Genomic DNA, 20,614 nt, shown 5'->3' on the forward strand with positions numbered 1-20,614 from the left:
ATGCATTACTGCCCTGTTTGTCAGCTTCCAGTAATATCATCTGTGTGATCACTGCTGCTTATAACAGTATTTTATTATAACAGTGCTTTATTATTTTATTCTGCATACCAGAAGCTGTTCTATAAAACATCTGGAGAGTTGCAGGGTAAGCAGGAGGCCTGGAAACAAAGGAAGGTAGATGAAGAAAAGGGGAAGTCATTCTGTGCAGCCGTCTAGGGGAAAAGGAAGCTCTTTTTAGAAAATTTAGACTCCTTTGTAATCTCTGTTATTCATCTTCAAACAATCCTGTGAAGTAGATTGCTTTCATTTTACTGACAGACAGAGATGTCACACACTGACTGACTGTAATTTGCCCAAGGCAACTGACTCTCTCACTGTGCATGAATTTGGACAGGTATCTTCCAGTTTCCTTCAGTGAAAGCTGGTGGACACCCAGAAGCAGTAAATGTCACAGCAGAGAAGCTTCAGACTGGAGAAGATTTTTCACTCAGCTTCTTAGCTTCTGCAGTTCTTAATGTGTTTCAGCTCAAGACACAATAAAATGTTGTGGATACCTGAGTACCCATCATACATATGATTGTATCATGTGCTTTAACCCATTAGGAAATGCAAAAACAAAAACAGTGACATTTAAGAAAATGGGTGGAGGTGGAAAACACAATGTGCAAGTATCTATTAAATACATATGCATACTATGTTGGAATCAAGTTGGAATCAACTTATATACCAACCACAATAGTTCTTCCAAGGTAAGTGAGTGGTTAAGGAGTTATTTTACCAGTGTCATCCCTGCAGTGAGTTTCTATGGCTGAACAGGGATTTGAACCCAGGTCTCCAAAGTCCTACTCTGTCACTCTATCCACTACACCCCATTAGGTATCATGTATTACATATGTATACATGAAGCATACATCCAGTTTGCTGAAAACTGACAAATAGGTAAAACTGAAACTAAATGCAGAAGGTAATTGCTTTAATATATTCCATTCAAGTCATTTTAACTCCACAAACATAGAATGCAGTTCAGTTCCTAGTTAAGCATCATATAGGGCAGACCCATTTCCCTAAAAGGCACATTCCCCCGCAATCGTGTCAAGCAATTCTTATTATATCTTCAGTCATTAGACTTCTAGGCTGTCAAACACACTTTACAGTTAGGTCAAGCAAACAATGAAGCTGCCTTTGCATCTAGATTGCATAAACAGTGCCTTGTGAATAAGTCAGACATCACAAGTAAAAACCCAACGAAAAGTACTCTGCTACCTCCAAATCCACATCATTGTAGACTTTAGGAAATTTGCTCACTGTGCTAAAGCAAAGGTAAAATCTGGGTTAGGCTCCAGTCTTGCATAAGTTATCAACTACCAAGTTACTTTTTTTCTCACAAATTTCAGACCATTTCCTGTGTTAAATATTTATAATGTATAAATAAGAGTTTTGCTTCACACTGGCAAATTTTTCCTGCATATGGGATGAGTTTCTATCCCTTACATACCCCTCTCCATACATGGTCATATCTAACGAGGTCTCCACTCAGCAGGTTTGATAAGCTGGAAGAAACTGAACTGCATAACATTTGCTTTGGGGACCAGCTCAGCAGATTGCTGGAACACGATACAGTTCTTAACACTCCTCCTCAAATTCATTTTTGCTATTTGCCACTCAGCCTTGGATAATTCCTTTGATTTTGCATTTCAGCTAGAGAGCAAGTACACATTGCTCCAGGACAAAGAAATTATTAGCTTCCATTTGCCTCGTGGCAAAGAGAAGGAAATGCATTCATCCCCCCTTAGAAGCCGGTTCCTTTCAAATCTGATTCTCTATGCAGAGTTTCCAACAGAGATCAAACAAGAAGCTGTGCTTACTAGGGTGGCTTAATAGCTCTTCTGGATTGCGCAGTGTATATTACAAAATCTATTGTGATATGCATATCAGCTTCTAATTCTTTGATCACCGAGAAAAATAAATGGTAACCACCACTCTGAAGTTACATTAAAGGTTTACAAAGTTGAAATACCCACAGATCAGGCTTATTGTACCAGAATTACAGCTTAAAAACTGAAGCAATAGAAACAAAAAATCCAGTCCTGATTCAATGGTGAAATATTGCACATGAAAGTTACCATAAATGTGTCCACTATAAAGCAGCATGTTAAAATAACAGTGAGAAAAGGGGAAATAACTTCCATCAACTATGGAAGAATGGCATGTTTTTCAAAAGCTGCTCCTATTTTTAACTGTTTTAATCTGAAACATCGTATTTTACAGCATTTTATATACGTGGAAGTGCAAGAACACATACAGATGACTGTCTTAAGATTTCTTTGGAAATGCGAGTAAGAAGAATAGAGTCCTAGAATGCACCAAAGATCTAAAAATGAAACTTTTCATAAGGATAAAGTATTCCCCCCCTTTTAAAGTTTATTTTTAAGAGCAAATAAATAAGATTTGGAACCAATATAAAATATGTTACTACAACTTATCACTGAATACAAAGTTAATTCATTGTGCAGCAGGGATTTTATTTTTGTCTCACTGCTGTGTCACAAGCGTAATTAATGATATTATTTAAAATGCTAAAATAAATGTTTTATAAACAGTTGGAATGTGGAAAAAGCAATATGCGTGGAGATGAAGCATGCACAAGTAAAGTGGGGAAATATTTATTGAAAAATAGAAATATATAGAGTTAAAAATAATGTTTACCTTGAAAAAACAGTCTTTTACACCCAAATACCTTTAACTTCTAATAACTCTGAACAAGTTGAGGGGAATAGATGGTAGAGAGGATTTGGGGAGGGATGAGAAGAAGAGGTTGGTTGAGAGACGGGCCAGGAGGGGAGGAAGGTGGTGGGAACTGAAAGGGGAAAGAAGTCTGGGCTTAGAATGAGCTGTCTGATGTGGTGCTGGCTCTTTCAGCAAGTGGACCGTGGTGCTTTATTATTATTATTATTTTAAAAATTCTTGCTTACCTGGTATAGTGCTGTATTAGGAAGCAGGAATTTTTAAAAAAGCAGTAGGTTGCTCACCCATGTGGAATCAATTCCAATGAATTCCAATTGATTCCATTACCACCTCAAAATAAATGGATCTCTGGCTGAGGAGCGGAAAAACTCACTCCCCTGGCGCAGTACTCCATGCATGCACATACCTTGTGTTTATACCAAAATTAAATTTGTGTTTTTTTTTAAAGCAGAACCCAATAGAACAGCAGTTTTTATTGTCAGTGGGATCAAACCCAGTGTTCCAACATGTCTCCAGTTTCCTTTTCCTCTGAGAAGGAAAGCACACCCACACAAAGCAAACACTGATGTATTGGCAAGCTGTTAAGAAAGATGGCAACAACCAATCTGATACCATTCAACACCTTAACATAGAAAAGGAGAAGTTAAATTCAGGTCTTAAAGCTGCAAATGCCCTAATGCTGGACAATGCTGGGCAGTTCCTACAACTCTCATAATTCACTTTAGCAGCACAGAACACAAAAATAGGCATTTTCGCTCAAAAGGTCTTTCTTACAAATGCAAGATCTCCACTGACAATGCCAGAAAATTCCTGACCTTCCTGTTGACTCACCAAATCTCCTCTGATTCAATGGGCCTGTTCTAGCTATAACTTACTACTGGATTTCAGCTGATGGTTCCTATAAAATAGATTCTAATCCACAAATGATTGAAGTATGGTTGTTAACAGTTAACTAAAAGCTGAAAATCAGATTTCCAATCCTTATAATTGTGGTTAAATTAAAAAGGAAATAGATGATAAAATGTATCAGAGTCACTCATTCTGAATCTTGAAAGATATTCTACCAAAACTGTGTTAAGATAGATTCTAATTGAGAACTAAATGGTTTCTCTATGAAAGAAGCCTCTCTCCCCCGGTGCTTTGCCAAGGTTAATTGCTATAGCATAAGTTTGCTGTAGAAAGGAAATGTGTTGGAATTAAAAAAAATGAAGGAATGTACACCCCCAAATGGATCAAAACTGCAAGGCAATTACAGAAGAAAGAATGAGGATGTAGGATGCACAGCAGCATATAGTTTGCAATAAATGCTGGAATGAACAATGTGCTAAGAGACAAAACATCAATTGTGCAAAAAACTTGCTAATGCAAAACAGTCCTTAGAAAATTGTGTGTGTGTGTAAGGGACCTTATAAAGCACTGTTGCTGTGTAATATAAATTAATTTCCAGAGAAGAAGCACTGGGCACTGGACAGTTGCTGCTACTAGCAAATGCAGGAACGTCAGAATGCTTAAATCAGAAACCATTGGCAGATCCTAAAAATTAAAAATCAGAACACAAGATGTGATCATAACCAGAATGAGTCCCAATGGCACAGTGTCAACAGCTGTGAGCTATATACTAACCAACTGGCAAAGTGGCATGTTGCACCGGAACACCAGCAACAAATGGAAGTCATTCAAGAGTGCTACTGAGAAGATAGCTGAATTTTAATTTTCTTTACTGAGCTTAATGTCAAGGTTAATATTCTCATCAAACGTAATGTAATTTAACCAATCAGTATCATAATTCTGAAGGTCTAGTTGAAATCTTAACATGTTTTTAACAACAATCAGTATCTACTATACTTAGATCTCTTTCCTTAAAGATTTACATAGTTGAGATAACATACTAACATTGTGTCTGATATGAAATGGACCTGTTTCAGTTCCAGTTCAGTTCCTACGTCTCCTTGCAATCTGCTCTGCTTCTAAAGATGTAGTTACGTAGAAGGTAAGATAAAGAGTCTCAAGGACATAGTGACATCTCTGAAAACTAGATTTGAAATCCTGATAACTATGGTTAAATTAAACAAGAAAGAGAGCATACAATGTGCCAGAGCCAGATGCTGAATATCATTACCATAAAAGATTGACTAAAGAGTGCCAGGAAATATGGGGCCTCCATTTCCTATTCTTCCTCACATTCTTGTATGCTGCTTCAGGCTTCAGTATAACTCTGCAGGAATGCCCTGCCAACAGCTAGGAAGTGGGGACAGAGAAGGAGGTGACAAAAGTGGCCAAAAGGAAGCCTATAGATAGATCCTGTTTCTTTTCTGATTACATAGTGAACTGTGCAAAGCTCAGAGGCCCCTCTGGGTTGGAACCAATCCAGGTTAATATCAAATTATCTGAAGGTCCAGCAGGCAACCAGCAAATTACCCCACAAGACACAGACTTATTTGAATTTAAGTCAGATGGTTGGCCCATTTAAGCAGACGTTAAATTGCCTGTTGTAATTGATCTTAGTTACTAGTTTTTTTTAAAAAAAATTCTACATTAATAGCATAATACAGTAATACTTGAAGACGAGACATACCTTTGAATGCACTAACATCTCCATAATGTACTTGGAGCACAAAGTATTTGCTACCCTTCTCTCCTCCAACTTTGAATCCAACACCTTAACATAAAAAAGGAGAGGTGAAATTCAAGTGATTATATGCAAATGCATTCCTAAAAGCACTATCAAAAAGTAAGAAATTCAACGGAAATCCTGAAATGCCCACATTACAAAAAGTGTCAAAGTTCTTATTTTAGTAACTTTAAAGGACACACAATTCAACATTCTACATGTATACAGTATTCTGTTTGCATAGCAACTTCTGAAGTACTTTCTCCAAGGCAAATAAGCATTAGAACCGAGAGCTCTACATCTAACCTGGCTATGAAATGGGAGATGAGCAAATACAAGCAGACAGGCAAGATATCCCAAGTTTATGTCTCCATTTTTTATTTTTTATTTTTAATGGCTCAGCTCACTGTTGGTGGGAATATGGATACTTGGTGTAATGCAAGATAAAAGAATCATCTTGACAGTGTTCTGCTACAAACCAAATCAAATTCACCAACAATCCATCATTTATAAGCCATAAATGTTATCTCCATCTGCAGTAAATAGCACAGCATAGAAATCTGCTGTAGAAGGAAATTTATTCAAGCCCACATGAGAAGAAAAAAAAGATAAAAACTCACCTGCTTCCAAATGACATACACCTTTTCTTATACCAGTTTACTTAGATGAGCAGTTCGCTGCTCTGATGCCCCACTTCTCTTGTATAGTTGTCTCAGTTACACAGCTACAATAGTCTCATTCCACTTTAATTGCCATTGCGTGATCTTATGGAATGATGGGATTTGTAGTCTGACAAGCTCTTGTCAGAAAGCTCAGCCCACTCCTGTGAACCTTAGCAAAGAATTCTAAGTAGCTCAACAAAATACAAATGTCAGTATTCTGTAGGACAGAACTACGGCAGTTAAAGTGGAATCAAAGTATTACAATTGTGTAAGGTAGTAGATGCACTAAATATTTAAATATTAAAACTGTTAAATATTTAAAGCAAAAATGTGTCCCTCCAACTCCAAAGAGATTATCCCCTACTGCCACACCAGTATTTGGAATGTCATGCCATCGAGGACCCTTTACCTTTTGGCAGTCTTGTTGGTGGAGCATTTCTTGCCCAAGCATACAAAATGTTGGATGTGTCCATGCATGTTCCTCCATTGCAGTCCCTGAAAGAAATGAACACAGAACACATCTGGGCTCATTTTCTTGATCTGAGGAATATTAAATATCTCATTTTATTCCATACAAGAAAGCCTACTTCTACATTCAATATTCTTTATATTACTTTGAATCATGTTGTACCCACAACCTCAAATTGTTCACATCATGCAATACCGCACTCATTACATTTGTAACCCAACTTTCCGTCATTAACATTAAGACATTTTATCTTTACAACCAAACCCTAGTCTGAGGAGGCAATAACAGTAGTTATTTACCCTGCAATTTATTCTGAGTTGGGCACAGATTAATCAGAATTAAAACCTAAGACAACACAATGTAAAGATCAATGCAGAGATGCCTATAGTGCAACTGTCTATTTTAAGTGAGAAATCATTTTGTTTTGTTTAGCCAACAGAGATGGTTTTAAATTTGTTCTGATCAGTTTGACCAGCTTGATATCATCTTTGTCTACTTTCTGCTTGGTATCACCACCTGATTCATTCATTGGGGGGGGTCTCAGTTCTCCTCAGCCAAGTGCCTCTAGTTTCCCAACAGTTTATTCTAAAAAGAGTTTCAGCTCAGCTTTGGAATACATTCTTGCTAGGGCACTTTGGAGAAGTAAATAAAAGGAGGGGGAGAGAGAATGGTGTAAATTGCCAATTAGCACCTTGCTAGCACCTTATGGCAGCTTTTGCTGTTGGAGCTCCATATAAACTGAGCTCTCTGCTTCTGCCCCTGCTGACTCCTGAAAATTGTTCTCTGGACAGCTACATCAATTTCACCCAGGGAAGACAGGTTTGATAAATTATGAATCACAGGGGATCAAACCTTATTTTCCCTGCTATGTTTTGTGGCACAATGTAGATTTGAACTGAGTCTTGAATCTCACTACTTCCAAAATTTTGAATACTACACCACACTATGGCTATAAATCCTTGTTTGTTTCATCCTTGCATATAAGGCAGAGAAAACACAATATTATTTTTCTCACCATGCAAGAGGGCATGTTTTTGTAGGACTCTGAACAAGAAGAGGAGATGAGCATATTTTAAATAATTCTCTCTCTCTCTCTCTTTGTCTCTCTCTCTCTCTCTCTCTCTCACACACACACACACACACACACACACATACACACACACACTCTCCTTTAAAGCAAATAGTGCAAACTGTGCCAGAAGATAATGATTATCATTTTGTTGCACAGAATTTTAAGGATTAAGAGCAGTGGAGGAGATACTGAATCTCTTTTAACAGTCAGACAGTTGTTCTGTGCTTGCTGTGTTGTGGGCTTTGCTTCTCAAAGGAAAAGGATATTTGTTTTGCCCAGAGACTACCTGCACGGGTAAGGTGATAAAAATGATCACTCTTTATCCCACTCTTGCCCAGAGGCAAGGAATTTCATCTGGCCTGATAATTCTTCCCTGAAGTATTTTCTCCAGTCAAGTTAGCCCCCCCAAAAAATCAGATCATGTTTTTACATCCTTGCACCATGCTGGCTTGAAGGCAATCACACATAATCCTCAAAGACTGGGCTATCTACGCAAGTGGAGGAAAACCTGTTGGTCCAAATTATACTATCAACTTACATGAACTAGTTTGAGAGATGCAACATGAATTAATAATATTAATAATAATCATGTGTAGAGATAAACATGAAGCGCTGGTTTGTTTGCCTCTGCAACAGGTGTTTGACAGTCCGCCACCCCACCTTCTCTGGTGGGTGCCACTCAGCACACAGAGGAGGCAGGGCAGGGAAGCTGTGATGCTGCCTCTGACTGGGTGCCTAGTAGAGGGGGAAGGGTGCTGAACTGCCAAACACCTCATGTGGTGGTGAATGAACTGGAATGAATCAGCAAACAGGGAGTTCATGCTCATCTCCAATCATGTGCCGTCAACTCAATTCTGACTTATGGTGATCCTTCTCAGATTTTTCTAGGTAACAAATATGCAGAAATGATGTACCATTCCCTTCTTCTTCTGGGGACATCCTGGAACTGTACAGCTTGCTCAAGGCCACACAGGCTGGCTCTCCTGGGATGCACAGTGGGGTGCTGAACTCCCACCATTGGGCTCTGACGCCGCTTACCTAGCTCACTGAGCTATCCAGCCAGCTGGATGAATAGCAGGCAATCACATATAATCATGCAACATGAATTAGCACTTTATCCATTTATTGCATATTTATGCCACCTTCCTCCTGGCAAAGGGACTCGTGGCAGCCCACAGATCATTAAAAGAAACAAACAAACAAAAATTAAAATAAGACACATTAACTATTTAAAAGTTATTAAGCGTGGAATTATTAAAATTGTTCTCTAAAAACAGATTAAAAATGTAGAATCATTAAAAAACCCACACAAATTTAAAAAACTATGATAGCAAGCATACGTTATCCAGCTATGTTGAAATCAAATATTAAAATTCTGTCTAAACAAAAATGTTTGCAAGTCCTACTAAAAGGAGAGGTGAGGGAGGGAGGGCAGTTGTGCTTCAAAGGGGAGGGAATTCCATAACATAAGGGCAGCAACTAAGACATCCCTTCCTTGAGTCCCTCTGTAAAGGTGATGGGACCTAAAAGACAGCCTCCCCCTAAGATCTTAAAACCCGAGAAAGGTTATACAGGGAGATATGGTCTGCTAAATAGCCTGGAACCAAGCCATAAAGTTTAAAACACAATTGACCATAAAAAAGAAGAACATGGGCATGAAGTTTGCCCATCAAGAGTGAGCAGTTTTGCCATATATCAGATGGAGTTGACACATTGATCACCTGTTTTTTGCCTGAATTGTTACTGAGATGCAACTGAGATGTGCAAGCAGATGTGTGACCAGATACTCAAACAAGATACAACTTAACAGCTTGCCAATTAGCTGCAATTAATCAGAAAAGGTCCACAAACATCAGTAGGATTCTGGCCACTGTCTTTTTAGCATTTCCTAGTCATTGTCTTCTCCACTACATGAGATATTCAGTATTTAAACGATGTTTTAGATTTATATTTTGAAGACCCACTTCCTCTTTTGGGGTAATATATTACTGGCCATCCTATACAGAAGAGGTTTATTTTCAATGGCAATACCACCTCATTTGTGGAATGTTTTCCCTCAGTACACTTTCCAGGCTCTCTTTTATAGCACTTTGGAGTAAAATGCAAGGCTTTCAACCTGACTATATCTTGAACTATTATATTTCCATGCAAACTATTTATTTGTTGCAATTGTGTCTGCATGATTTTTGTATGGTATCTATGCTTTTAAAATATTATTTTAAAATCATGTACTGTATTCATAACTGTCCAGGGCATCTTTTTAAGACTGAAAGATATAATTGTAAGAAACAAAATGCAAAATTACCAGGAAAATGAAATCTGCACAACAGAATTAAACCTAGTGGAAGTTTTGCACAGGCAAATGAAGCCTAGATTAGACATTGATTTACTATCACAACATACTTGGGTGCATAAGTTAAAAGTTTTATCTAAAATCTGGCATGTATTTCTCAGCTGCAATAGTGACACTGCGCCAACTACTCAATGAAGACTATCAGGAATCCTGATCAATGTATTTTTTATGAACTAGTGTGCCTTGAATAGTAGGTCAGCTTTGTCCCTACACCTTTTCCTATCAAAAAATCATTATAAGATATTCTTGTTACATTATGGCATATCTCAAGACAAGTGAAGACAAATACAAACTTATAAGCACAGTACAGATTATGCACAAGGCACAGATTTTTAGTTTCTTGAGACTAGGAAGGGCAGCAATGAAGGAATTAGAAAAGATTATCAAGAGTAAGGATGTGTCAATGGAGATCAAGACTGAGGTAATCCACACTCTTGTGTTTCCAGTCACCATGTATAGGTGTGAAAACTGGACAGTAAGAAACCTGATAGGGAAAAAAATGATTTATTTGAAATGTGACGCTAGAGGAGAGCTTTGTGGATACCCTGGATTGCCAGAAAGACAAACAAGTGGGTCCTAGATCAAACCAAGCCTGAACTACCTCTGGTGGCAAAAAAGTGAAACTGAGGCTGTCCTAGTTCGAGCACATAATGAGAAGGCAGGATTCTCTGAAAAAGATAACTCTAGGAAAGGTGGAAGACAACAGAAAAACAGGAAGACCAAATATGAGATGGGTTGACTCCCTAAAGGAAGTCACAGGCTTTAGTTTGTAAGAGCTGAGAAAGACAGTAGAGGACCTTACCGTATTTTTCCATGTATATAAAAAAACTTTTCTCTAAAACATTTAAAGGAAAATTTGAAGGTCATTTTATACATGGAAGTAAGGGGGGAGGGATCAAAGCACTTTGATCCCTGCTTTCCCTCTCCATATTTTGCAAAGAAAATGGAGGGGGAAAGCAATTCCTGCTTTCCCCCTACATTTTCGTTGCAAAAAGCAGCTTTCCTCCTCCGCATTTTGGAAAGAAAATGCAGGGGGAAAACGATTCCTGCTTTCCCCCTTTATTTTCATTGCAAAAAGCAGCTTTTCTCCCTCCATGTTTTGCAATGAAAATGGAGGAGGAAAGCAGGATGCTTTTCCCCTCCATTTTCTTAGCAAAACATGGAGGGGAAAGCTGCAAAACATGGGGTGGGGGGAAAGCCACAGGGCAGAAATATAAAGTCTCAACAATTTAAAATTGCCACCAGTGGATGACATTATTGACATGGAGAAATTTTCCATGATTAAAACTTTCTCCTTTTGTCCCATGGCTCCCCACCTTCCACATGATTAAAGCAATTTCATGGAGGTTGGAAGAAGAAGGGGAAGAAAAGTGGAAAGTAGATCACTTGGGAAATATTCATTTCAGAGCTACTCACTGCATATCACTGACTTATTTTTGTCTATTGAAACAATTTTAGAAAGTTGTGGGATGTACCCGTATAAAACAGGCCTTAACCTTGAAAGACAGTGAATCCCTTATTTCACTCAGAACACATGTTTTCAAACAGTTTTCAAAGTGTGGAGCAGATCTTCCTGAATCATTGTACAGCTTTTGCACTGAACGTGGGGTAATAAGTTTTGACTTGAATGAAATAACACTGATTTCTGTGCCCCGTCAGTACTTGCTTATGTAACACTAGGTGCTTTAAGTCTACCAGGGCATCATAAAGTGAGAAAGGGGAACCCAAATGGATGGTTGTAGAACACATGTCAGAAAGGGGTAAGGTTAAGGGAAGGAATGAAATGATGGTAACTAAAAATACTGTTTGGATTATCAGCCCAGTCAAAAATTTGTGGACACTGCTAAAGAAAGTTTTATCACTATAATATACATGCTGCAAAGGTAAATGATTGAGATTATTGCAGATAATTACAATAATAAACCGTACAGAACTAAATGAAAGGGAAGGAAAGTAAAATATAATCGGATATAAATCCTTGAATTTTGAAATAGTAGGATGGCGTTAAAATGTTCAGAAAGGACCACAGGGATTTCAGTATCGAATTCAATCTAAGAAGAGGAATTTTCCATTTGTATTTATATTTAAATACTGTATAATATTTTTCTATGAAAAAATGCTTTGGGAGTTTGTTTTATAGACTGCACCTTTCAAATATTAACAGCCCAATCAAAATTTAAAAGGCATTTCAAAACTGTTTCTGTTTTATTAATAATAATATTTTATTGATGAATATGGAAACAGACATTTGTACCTATCATGGTTGCAACTGTTCATTAGTGCAAGTAATACAATCAATCATCTAAAGTTTTAATTGATTAACCTATAGAAATTAGTTCAAAATGAGTAAGCACAAACTGTAAACAGGACTGAATATCCTTTGACCTTTCACATGAAATGAAAACAATAAATTAGAGATGGCTTTCCCTCACAGCAAGAAGTGACATGTTTGGTTTATTAAATCACTCTTTCTTATGCCTCCTTTAGTATCTCAAAAATGTATAGATAAAATCAAGTCACATTTAGTTGATTAATTTGTCTGACATGCTAGCGTAGACTAACACAAATACCATATTTTCTGTGCATAAGATGCCCCCATGTATAGGATGCCCCCCCACTTTTCTAACCCAAAATTAAGAAAACTAAGTGGAGCTTAGCTAAAGGAGGGGGAAAGGGATCAAAGCAATCCCATGACTGCATGATTGTTTTGATCCCTTTCCCACTTATACAGCCATGGGATTGCTTTGATCCTTTCCCTCTACCCTTGCTAAGCCCCATGGGACTTAGTAAGCAGAGGGGACAGCAAGGATCAAAGCCATACTGCAGCGCTTTGATCCCTGCTTTCCTTTTGCTAAGGCTTAGCAAGTGGAGGGGAAAGCAGGGATGAAAGCCCTGCAGGATCACTTTGATCTCTGCTTTCCCCCCCCACTTGGTTTTTTCTCTCCGCAGCTTACTTCCATGTATAAGACAACCCTCAATTTTTAGTCTAAAGATTTTAAACAAAAGTACTGTATAGTCTTTGACATGGAAAAATACAGTACCTCTTCTAATTCAGAAATGAACATTTTTGAAAACTCTATTCTAACTACCCATTTGTTCATGCCTGTCTTAAGGTACTGAGCATATATATTTAAGCACACAGAATATCAGCATATATGATCACCTGTATACACTGTGTCCAATAGAGCTGAGAAAAATTGCCCTGCAACACAGTTTTTGTTTATTTCCTGTAGAGAAATTTCACACAGCTTCTATTATATGAATATGACAAATGTCTAAAATTCTTTGTCTCCTTTATATTCAGAAGGTTTCTAGTTGATGTCACTGGCATGATCAATACTTCATAGTCTTGTTTCGAAAAAAGGACCAAATCAATGTATTAAGAGAGTATTTTACAATACATATGTGTACACTAATTTCTATCAGTCCTCCAACAATACCAGGGAGACCTGACAAGTAACACTCACTGACTCTTATATTTCATTCTTCCTCCCACACCAGTCACTTACTCACCTTTTATATTCACAAATAAGTATTCACATCATATCATATTTATTACATTTAAAAGTTAGATGCACACCAATTTGTATTTGTCCATCCTCTAAAAATAAGAAACAGACCTTCAGAAATACTCACAGATACTTTCACTCCTTCTCATACAACACCACCCATTTACACAACTTTATATTCACCCCTTGACCTCTCTCCTGTGCAAGCTGTCTGAAATTCTTTACTCACAAATAAAGAAGATGGCAGTAAAGAAAGGAATGGAACACATGCTTCTGAAGATCCTGTACACCAGTGGTCCTCAACCTTGGGCCTCCAGATGTTCTTGGACTACAACCCCCAGAAGCCTACACCACCACCTCTTCTGGCCAGGATTTCTGGGAGTTGAAGTCCAAGAACACCTGGAGGCCCAAGGTTGGGGACCACTGTTGTACATCAGCCCCAATTGATATATTCTTAAATTTCCTCCTTGCTACTGCTTTTTATCTGCTCCATTCTATCTCTATCATGTAACTTTTCTCTAGACCAGGGGTCCCCAAGCCCCGGTCCGCAGCCCAGTGCCAGTCCGTGGCCTGGGCTGGACCAGGCCTCGGAGACAGATCCCCCCGCATACACTCCTGCCCCCTGCACAGACCCTTCATGCATGCGTGTGCATGCATGTGTGCCCCCACCCCGTGAGTGTGCGTGAGTACTCCTGAGTGCCCCTGCTCCTTTGCGCATGCATGCAAATGTGTGTGCCACTGCTCGAGTATGTGCACACCTGCACGAGTGTGCACCCGCTCCTTCACGCATGTGCCTTCCCCAATCAGTCCATGGAATTAAAAAGGTTGGGGACCACTGCTCTAGACTGTCAACACACATGTGAACAAATTAATCCAGAATAATGAACACAGAAAATATCAATTTACCAATAATCTTCATCTGAAGCAGGGTTGTTGCATCCAAATAGAAGCATATGGTGGACTGTGTCCATGCTCGCCTGAGGTTTGAAGTCAACTGAAATATAAAAGTGATATATAAAGATGGGTCTGTTTTCATACTACTAAGAGTATAATGTTGCATGAGACTATTCACTGTGTTTTATGCATATAATAGTGAATGGAGATACACTGTTGGTTGCTCTACTGATTACAAGACACAGCAGGAATATAAACCAAACACTGAGAAAGGATAAAGTTGCATTTCTCTATAGCTATATACACTTCTACGAAGACTTGTACTAAAAAGAGAAGATTTGTGTTTTTGTTCTGTAGTTATTCAACATTTTAGACATATAAGAACAAGAATTAAATTAAAATGAAGCAAAGAACACAATATTCTCTCAGCAAGTCCCATAAACATTAGGACTTGCCAACCAATGGAAGATATTTCCATGAATATATTTCTGCTTCTTAGGGACAGAAATAATTGTAAGTAGCAGGCCTGATTTTTGAGGTTGTTATTTTAATTCTATAGATACAATGGGTTTATGACCACAGAGGCAGATTTAGTATGCTATAGAGATTAGGGTGAAAGAGTGATTATACCCCTGTTTTGTGTTTTTTAAAAAGATTAACAATCAGTACAAAGAAATATGAGGCGTTGGAATACATTAATAGAGAAGACTTAATACTATGCTGACAGCAGTCTTTTAACAATCCACTCAAGATGCTACAAATTCATTTTCCAATTGTTCTCACCAAGTGTGATATTTACTGACAGAACTGAAAGACTGAAGACTTCAAAGTAAGGAGTTGTTAAATATTAAAATGAATTTCACTGCCAAAAGAGACTATGTATTAGCTTTGTATGCAAGGGCAATGCTAAGCTACTGATATCATAATTTCCCTTAACTTTACACTAGACCACTATCACGCTTCTTTTCCATTTTAGCACACATCTTTAGTTAGGTGTATTGACATAGGTCTAATAAAGGTGGATATTTAAAGGAAATTTCTTCATTTAGATTAGAAACTAGTTAATTTTTAACATTTCTGACGGATGGAATTACATGACCATCAAACATTTGATTGGGCATGCTTAAATTTCGGACACTTATAGTTTTCAAAAACATTTATTCTTAAAATGCATTGGAGACAATACACACTGATGACCACATGTTTAACTACTAGGACTTAGTTTTGGCATATGTTACTAGGATGCCTTTCTAGGAAAAAAAGGATTCAATGTCTGCACCTCCAGATAGACCAGTGTATCCAGAAATCACATCAATACTATATTTTCAATGCTATATTTTTACCCCAAGAATTATTTAGTGGGACTCTTCGTTCCATTACTATGGAAACAGAATCCTTAAAAGTGCTCAGATGCTTCATCCTCAAGAATATCATTGAAACTGTTGCTTCATGCCTCAAGGTTTACCAGGGTAGGCACTCAATTCTACAGCTTTTTGAATCAGAAAGAACAAGAGGAGTCTATGATTCACTTTAGACATCACAGTAAGTCAGGTCTGCAGAATCCTGGATTATCAGGTAAGGTAAAGGTTCCCCTTGACATTTTAGTCAGTCGTGTTCGACTCTAGGGGCGCTGCTCATCCCCGTTTCCAAGCCGTAGAGCCAGTGTTTGTCCGAAGACAGTTTCCGTTGTCACGTGGCCAGAGCGGCTATACACGGAACACTGTTTACCTTCCCACCGAGGTGGTACCTATTTATCTACTTGCATTTACATGCTTTCGAACTGCTAGGTTGGCGAGGAGCTGGGACAAAGCGATGGGAGCTCACTCTGTCACGTGGATTCGATCTTACGACTGCTGGTCTTCTGACCCTGCAGCACACAAAGGCTTCTGCGGTTTAGCCCGCAGCGCCATCACATCCCCATGATTCATTTTAGACATCACAGTAAGTCAGGTCTGCAGAATCCTGGATTATCAGGTACTTACCTTATTTGCTCTCATAATCAAAAATGTAAAGGGCTAAATGGGAAAATATTTGGTTCTTCCTACCAATAAGAACATAGTTGTTATCTTATTCCCAGAAGTAGACCCTTCTTTATCACCAACTGCAAATGTATTTAAAAATGTAAACTAACTAATTTCAGATCATTTTCTTCAGTAGGTTTTTTTTACAAAAAGTACTATACATATTAATGTATGTCAAATGTAGTCTATTTCAAAATTAAATAAGGTGTTACAATCTGATATCATTGTCTATGTCTGCAGGTTTCCAGTAATGTAAGACATAGCATATTCCCAGAATCTAAGGAAAGATGCACTATTAAAATCAGAAATCTGGTTACATATCAAAATTCTGTCCCTAAAAAAGTGTCATTTGCTCAGCCATTAAGATTTTCAGCTAAGTTTGACAATATGTTAACAGTTCAGTGGTTCTGTCCAGGGCTTAGGATTTAACTCCCTCTCTAATTCATCTTTCTACCTCAAGAGTATATTCTGTAAAGTATCCAGGGTGTACTTCTCCAGGTTTATCCATCACTGTCCAAACTGCTTATCTATACATAGTTTGGATCAACAACAATAAGGTATCCCTTCCTGCTGTTCCCCCAATATTGTTCATTTGATTCTTAATTTTCTGTAAACCATTCTTTAAAGGATCCAGTCACCCAGAAGATTTTTCACAGGCTCCAAAACTGACAATAAATCATTACCTACCAAATACAAAAATACATAAATGCTCAGTAATGCAGATAGGTTTTGTTCAGCAAAAGATGCTATATCCAAAGCAATAAAGATTTCTATAGTTAGAATACCTGCAGTTAGATAGTCTAGAAATGAAATAAAAAAGCAATACATCATCAAATTATTTCCACCTCTATTTCAGAATGTAATAGATCCCATCTTGTTTGTATGAAACTATTTGACAAATAAGATCTCACCATCAGTCAGTGTGTGCGTCTGTGAGGGGGAAACACATTTATTTACTGGTTGGCCATATGCATGAAAATAAGAGAAGGAGAATGACAGATAAATTTCTTGGCTGAGTGGCTTGCTGTCAGACACAATTTTTCTAAGCATCCATAGTACCCTCTTCAGCTATCACCAGAGTTCAATTGTAAAAAGCAGTTTGTATTGGACTCTGCAAACACTTTTCTAGTTTTGCTATTTGCTCTCATAATCAAAAATGTAAAGGGCTAAATGGGAAAATATTAAAGACATAATAAAAAAGTCACATCCCTGCTTACTTGCTTTCTATATACTTCACCTCTAATTAATTCTGCAGTGCATGTGGAACTATTGTGGGGTTGAAGAAAAAAGTGGGAAGAGAGAAAAACAATAATAAATAAATAAAAGCTTCAATTGTACACAAATTCATAGCTAATTTCCAAGCTCAGAATCCTAATCACTATAAAATTGGCTCTAAATAAAATTGGAGTGAAAGGGTTTACATTGGACAAATATTATATACTAGACATTTTAATGATTATTTGTCACTACTCTTATTTCTTTAATACATCTTGGAAGAGTTAGAAAATATATATGCTATAGAGAGAAATCTTCAATATATACCTTGATGGAAAACTCTATGACTGGAAATAGGTTGGAAACAATTTTTGTAATTTTTTATACAATTTCCAGTCTTCTCCATGTTTGACAAGATATGGACTTGTTTACCAGAAAAGTCGTGAAAGTGGAACTAGCACAAGATACTAGTGTCATTTAAACAAAATAAACCTTTTGTGCAAAGAAGGTTGTTACAGTTTTTCAGCTGAGTGTTTAGATACACTGATACCCTCCCCTTTTCACTGAAGACAGAAAAAACTGCAAATATTCATTAATCCCTTAGTAAATACTATAATAATTTTTTGGAGTTTTCTGTCTCAGTTCTATCATCAGTTTAGACTGACATAGAACAGTCAGCTTACAAAGCAAACATCTTCTAAATAACTAATTTTCCTCAGTTTTTAATCTACAATTGTACATCAATCTTTATTTGTTTTTAAAAAGGAAAGTAATTGTGAAACAGAAAGACAGATTCACCATGGATGGGTCAACTCATAATGTCTACTTAATTTTAAATGCAGCCATTCCAAATAAGTAAACATGTTACTGAAGCATTTATTACAGTTAGCCCAAAGCATAAATTCCAGGACAAGAGTTGCCTCCTATTTTCTAGACAAAAATCTAGTTTTGGTAAACTAGTCAAATATCTCTTTTGAGGGGGTGGGGGGCTGTACAAAAAGGCGTATAACAAATAGCGACAAATACTCTCAATCCATTCCCCTGCTTGCAAAACCTATGCCCATTGTAGTTGCACAACTAAAATTGGAAGAGAATTTTTACTAGATTGTGTTTACTGTTGTACTGGTTCTATTGTTCTTTGTTTGTTTGTTTCACTTGTTTCTTTTGGTTGCAGGCTCTTAGAGCCCTTATCTTGCACTCCCTGGCAGCCTGTGCCCCACTCCATCTTGAATTCTTTGATTTTTACTCCTTGCTCCTTTTGATTATTGTTTTTATGCCTCAACTCTAGCTTCTTTGGGGATGCTTTTGGCTCTTTGGTCCTCTCCTTTCTTGTATTATTTTTGCTGCTTGCCTGCCTGCTCTACACGGTTCGCAAAGAGAAGAGAAGGCAGATGATGAGTGGAATAGAAATCTCCCAATGTTATAATCATATTTATTGGGATGAGGGCTATCCATATATATAATATATATAATAATATAATATATAATATATATAATATGCTCATTGCAGTTATAGTCCTCTCTGATTTTTAACACTCACATATGCTTTCTTATATATTATATAATTTATAATAAATTCAATGTTATATAATGAATATTAGATTAAAATTGGAATACAAACTTCCAGGGCTTCCCTGAAAAACAACTGCCTTTCTGGAAGACTTCCAGAAGACTTTGTTGTTAAATCTTTGGTTCTTCTTCTTCTACGGTACATACACCATAAATTAAACTAAGCAATTCATATATTATCCAAAGAGAAATTGCTGCAGCATTTTATTTCACAGTATTTCTAAGGAACTAATTTCTTGCATATTAAAGGTTATTTTACAAGACCAAAACAGAAGGGTCCTCGGAACAAATGGCATATCAGTTATTTTGAAACTACAGGCTATGAGAAAACTGCTAGTGTGCTATGAAAACAATACATGAAAAGCACATCATTAGAGGTTCCTTTATGCCCAGGATAGTCACCAACAGAGAATGCAGCTGTTCACTGTGTGACTGCAAGATGCACTCACTACTCTAGCTTTCTTTCTGTCCAATCAGCCTCATGTATGCAGTTACATCAGCTCCAATTGTACTCAATTCTTTTATTAAGAATAATTGGATGTCAAGTCAGCCAACATCTAGACACAGCAGAACTTTCAGCTTTATCCAGAAAAGAAGCAGAACTCAAAGAACTCTAAAACTTTTATAAAACCAATCTCCCTCTAGAAGCCAGCCTGGATTCAAGAATGTGTGAATGCAAATATGACTCCAAAATTAATTCTGCAATGGCAGCAGCCCTTGGGAAAAAACAGCACTCCCCAGGATATTGTTAAAGGAAGATGAGGAGATCTTTGACCCACTGACTCATAGGTTCATGTGAGGCTTTTAAAGAGAAGGTTTGTCTGGGGGCTTGGTGGATTCAACTGACAATGGGGGAAATGGAGATGTTTAGACCCTGAGCCAAAAAAGAATTCAAGGGTTTGTACAATTTATGTATTCTTTAATGTCAGCTTGACTACTGCTGGGATCTTTCCCTTTCTTTGTCCTAGAAATAATTTACCATCAAATTATGGGCTAAAACTTTGATTGAGTTGTAGGCTAAATTAAGCTTCTCAGAGCACCCCCCCCCATCAACACATATAGCAGTACAATTACTAGAGTACTTGTATCACATCAAGAGAGCTAAACAAAGGCATTATCAAATGAATTTTAGTTAGTTCCTTTGAAACTGTTTCTGTCTTTCCCTTAGCTCTCTATCCAAGTCAGTGAGATGTTAAGTACAGCATCTTTTCATTCTTAGCCCACTATGAAAAAATAGGGAAAATCCATTTAAAAAAACTCATCAACTATTTGACATATATAAACATGGTTAAACTGTATTAACAGTTAACTAAACTCTTCTGAAACGCACATGACAACTTTTCTAAGTCCCAGTGTTTAATAAATTTCCATTCTGTTATGTACACTGATGGTGTAGATAAATGTTTGCAAATGAAATAAAAAAATAAAGATTAATGAGTGAATACGCTAAGCAGATGGTGCTTATTTCAGTGGCCTACTTACTTAAATTAAACA

General features: G+C 37.4%; 1 protein-coding gene across 12 annotated transcripts in view; it reads right to left on the reverse strand.

Annotated features, from left to right (window-relative positions):
* Positions 1 to 20,614, reverse strand: part of PAM (peptidylglycine alpha-amidating monooxygenase) — a 183,908-nt gene that overhangs the window by 70,647 nt on the left and 92,647 nt on the right. For all 12 annotated transcript variants that reach the window (XM_072992490.2, XM_020794415.3, XM_020794414.3 and 9 more), the window contains 3 exons: positions 14,328 to 14,415; positions 6,428 to 6,513; positions 5,321 to 5,404 (listed from right to left, as the gene is read on the reverse strand). In XM_072992490.2, the coding sequence (XP_072848591.2) occupies positions 5,321 to 5,404; positions 6,428 to 6,513; positions 14,328 to 14,415 (258 nt within the window). The remainder of the gene's footprint in view (positions 1 to 5,320; positions 5,405 to 6,427; positions 6,514 to 14,327; positions 14,416 to 20,614) is intronic.

This window comes from Pogona vitticeps, chromosome 2 (assembly GCF_051106095.1).
Source record: "Pogona vitticeps strain Pit_001003342236 chromosome 2, PviZW2.1, whole genome shotgun sequence".
NCBI classification, from domain to species: domain Eukaryota; kingdom Metazoa; phylum Chordata; class Lepidosauria; order Squamata; family Agamidae; genus Pogona; species Pogona vitticeps.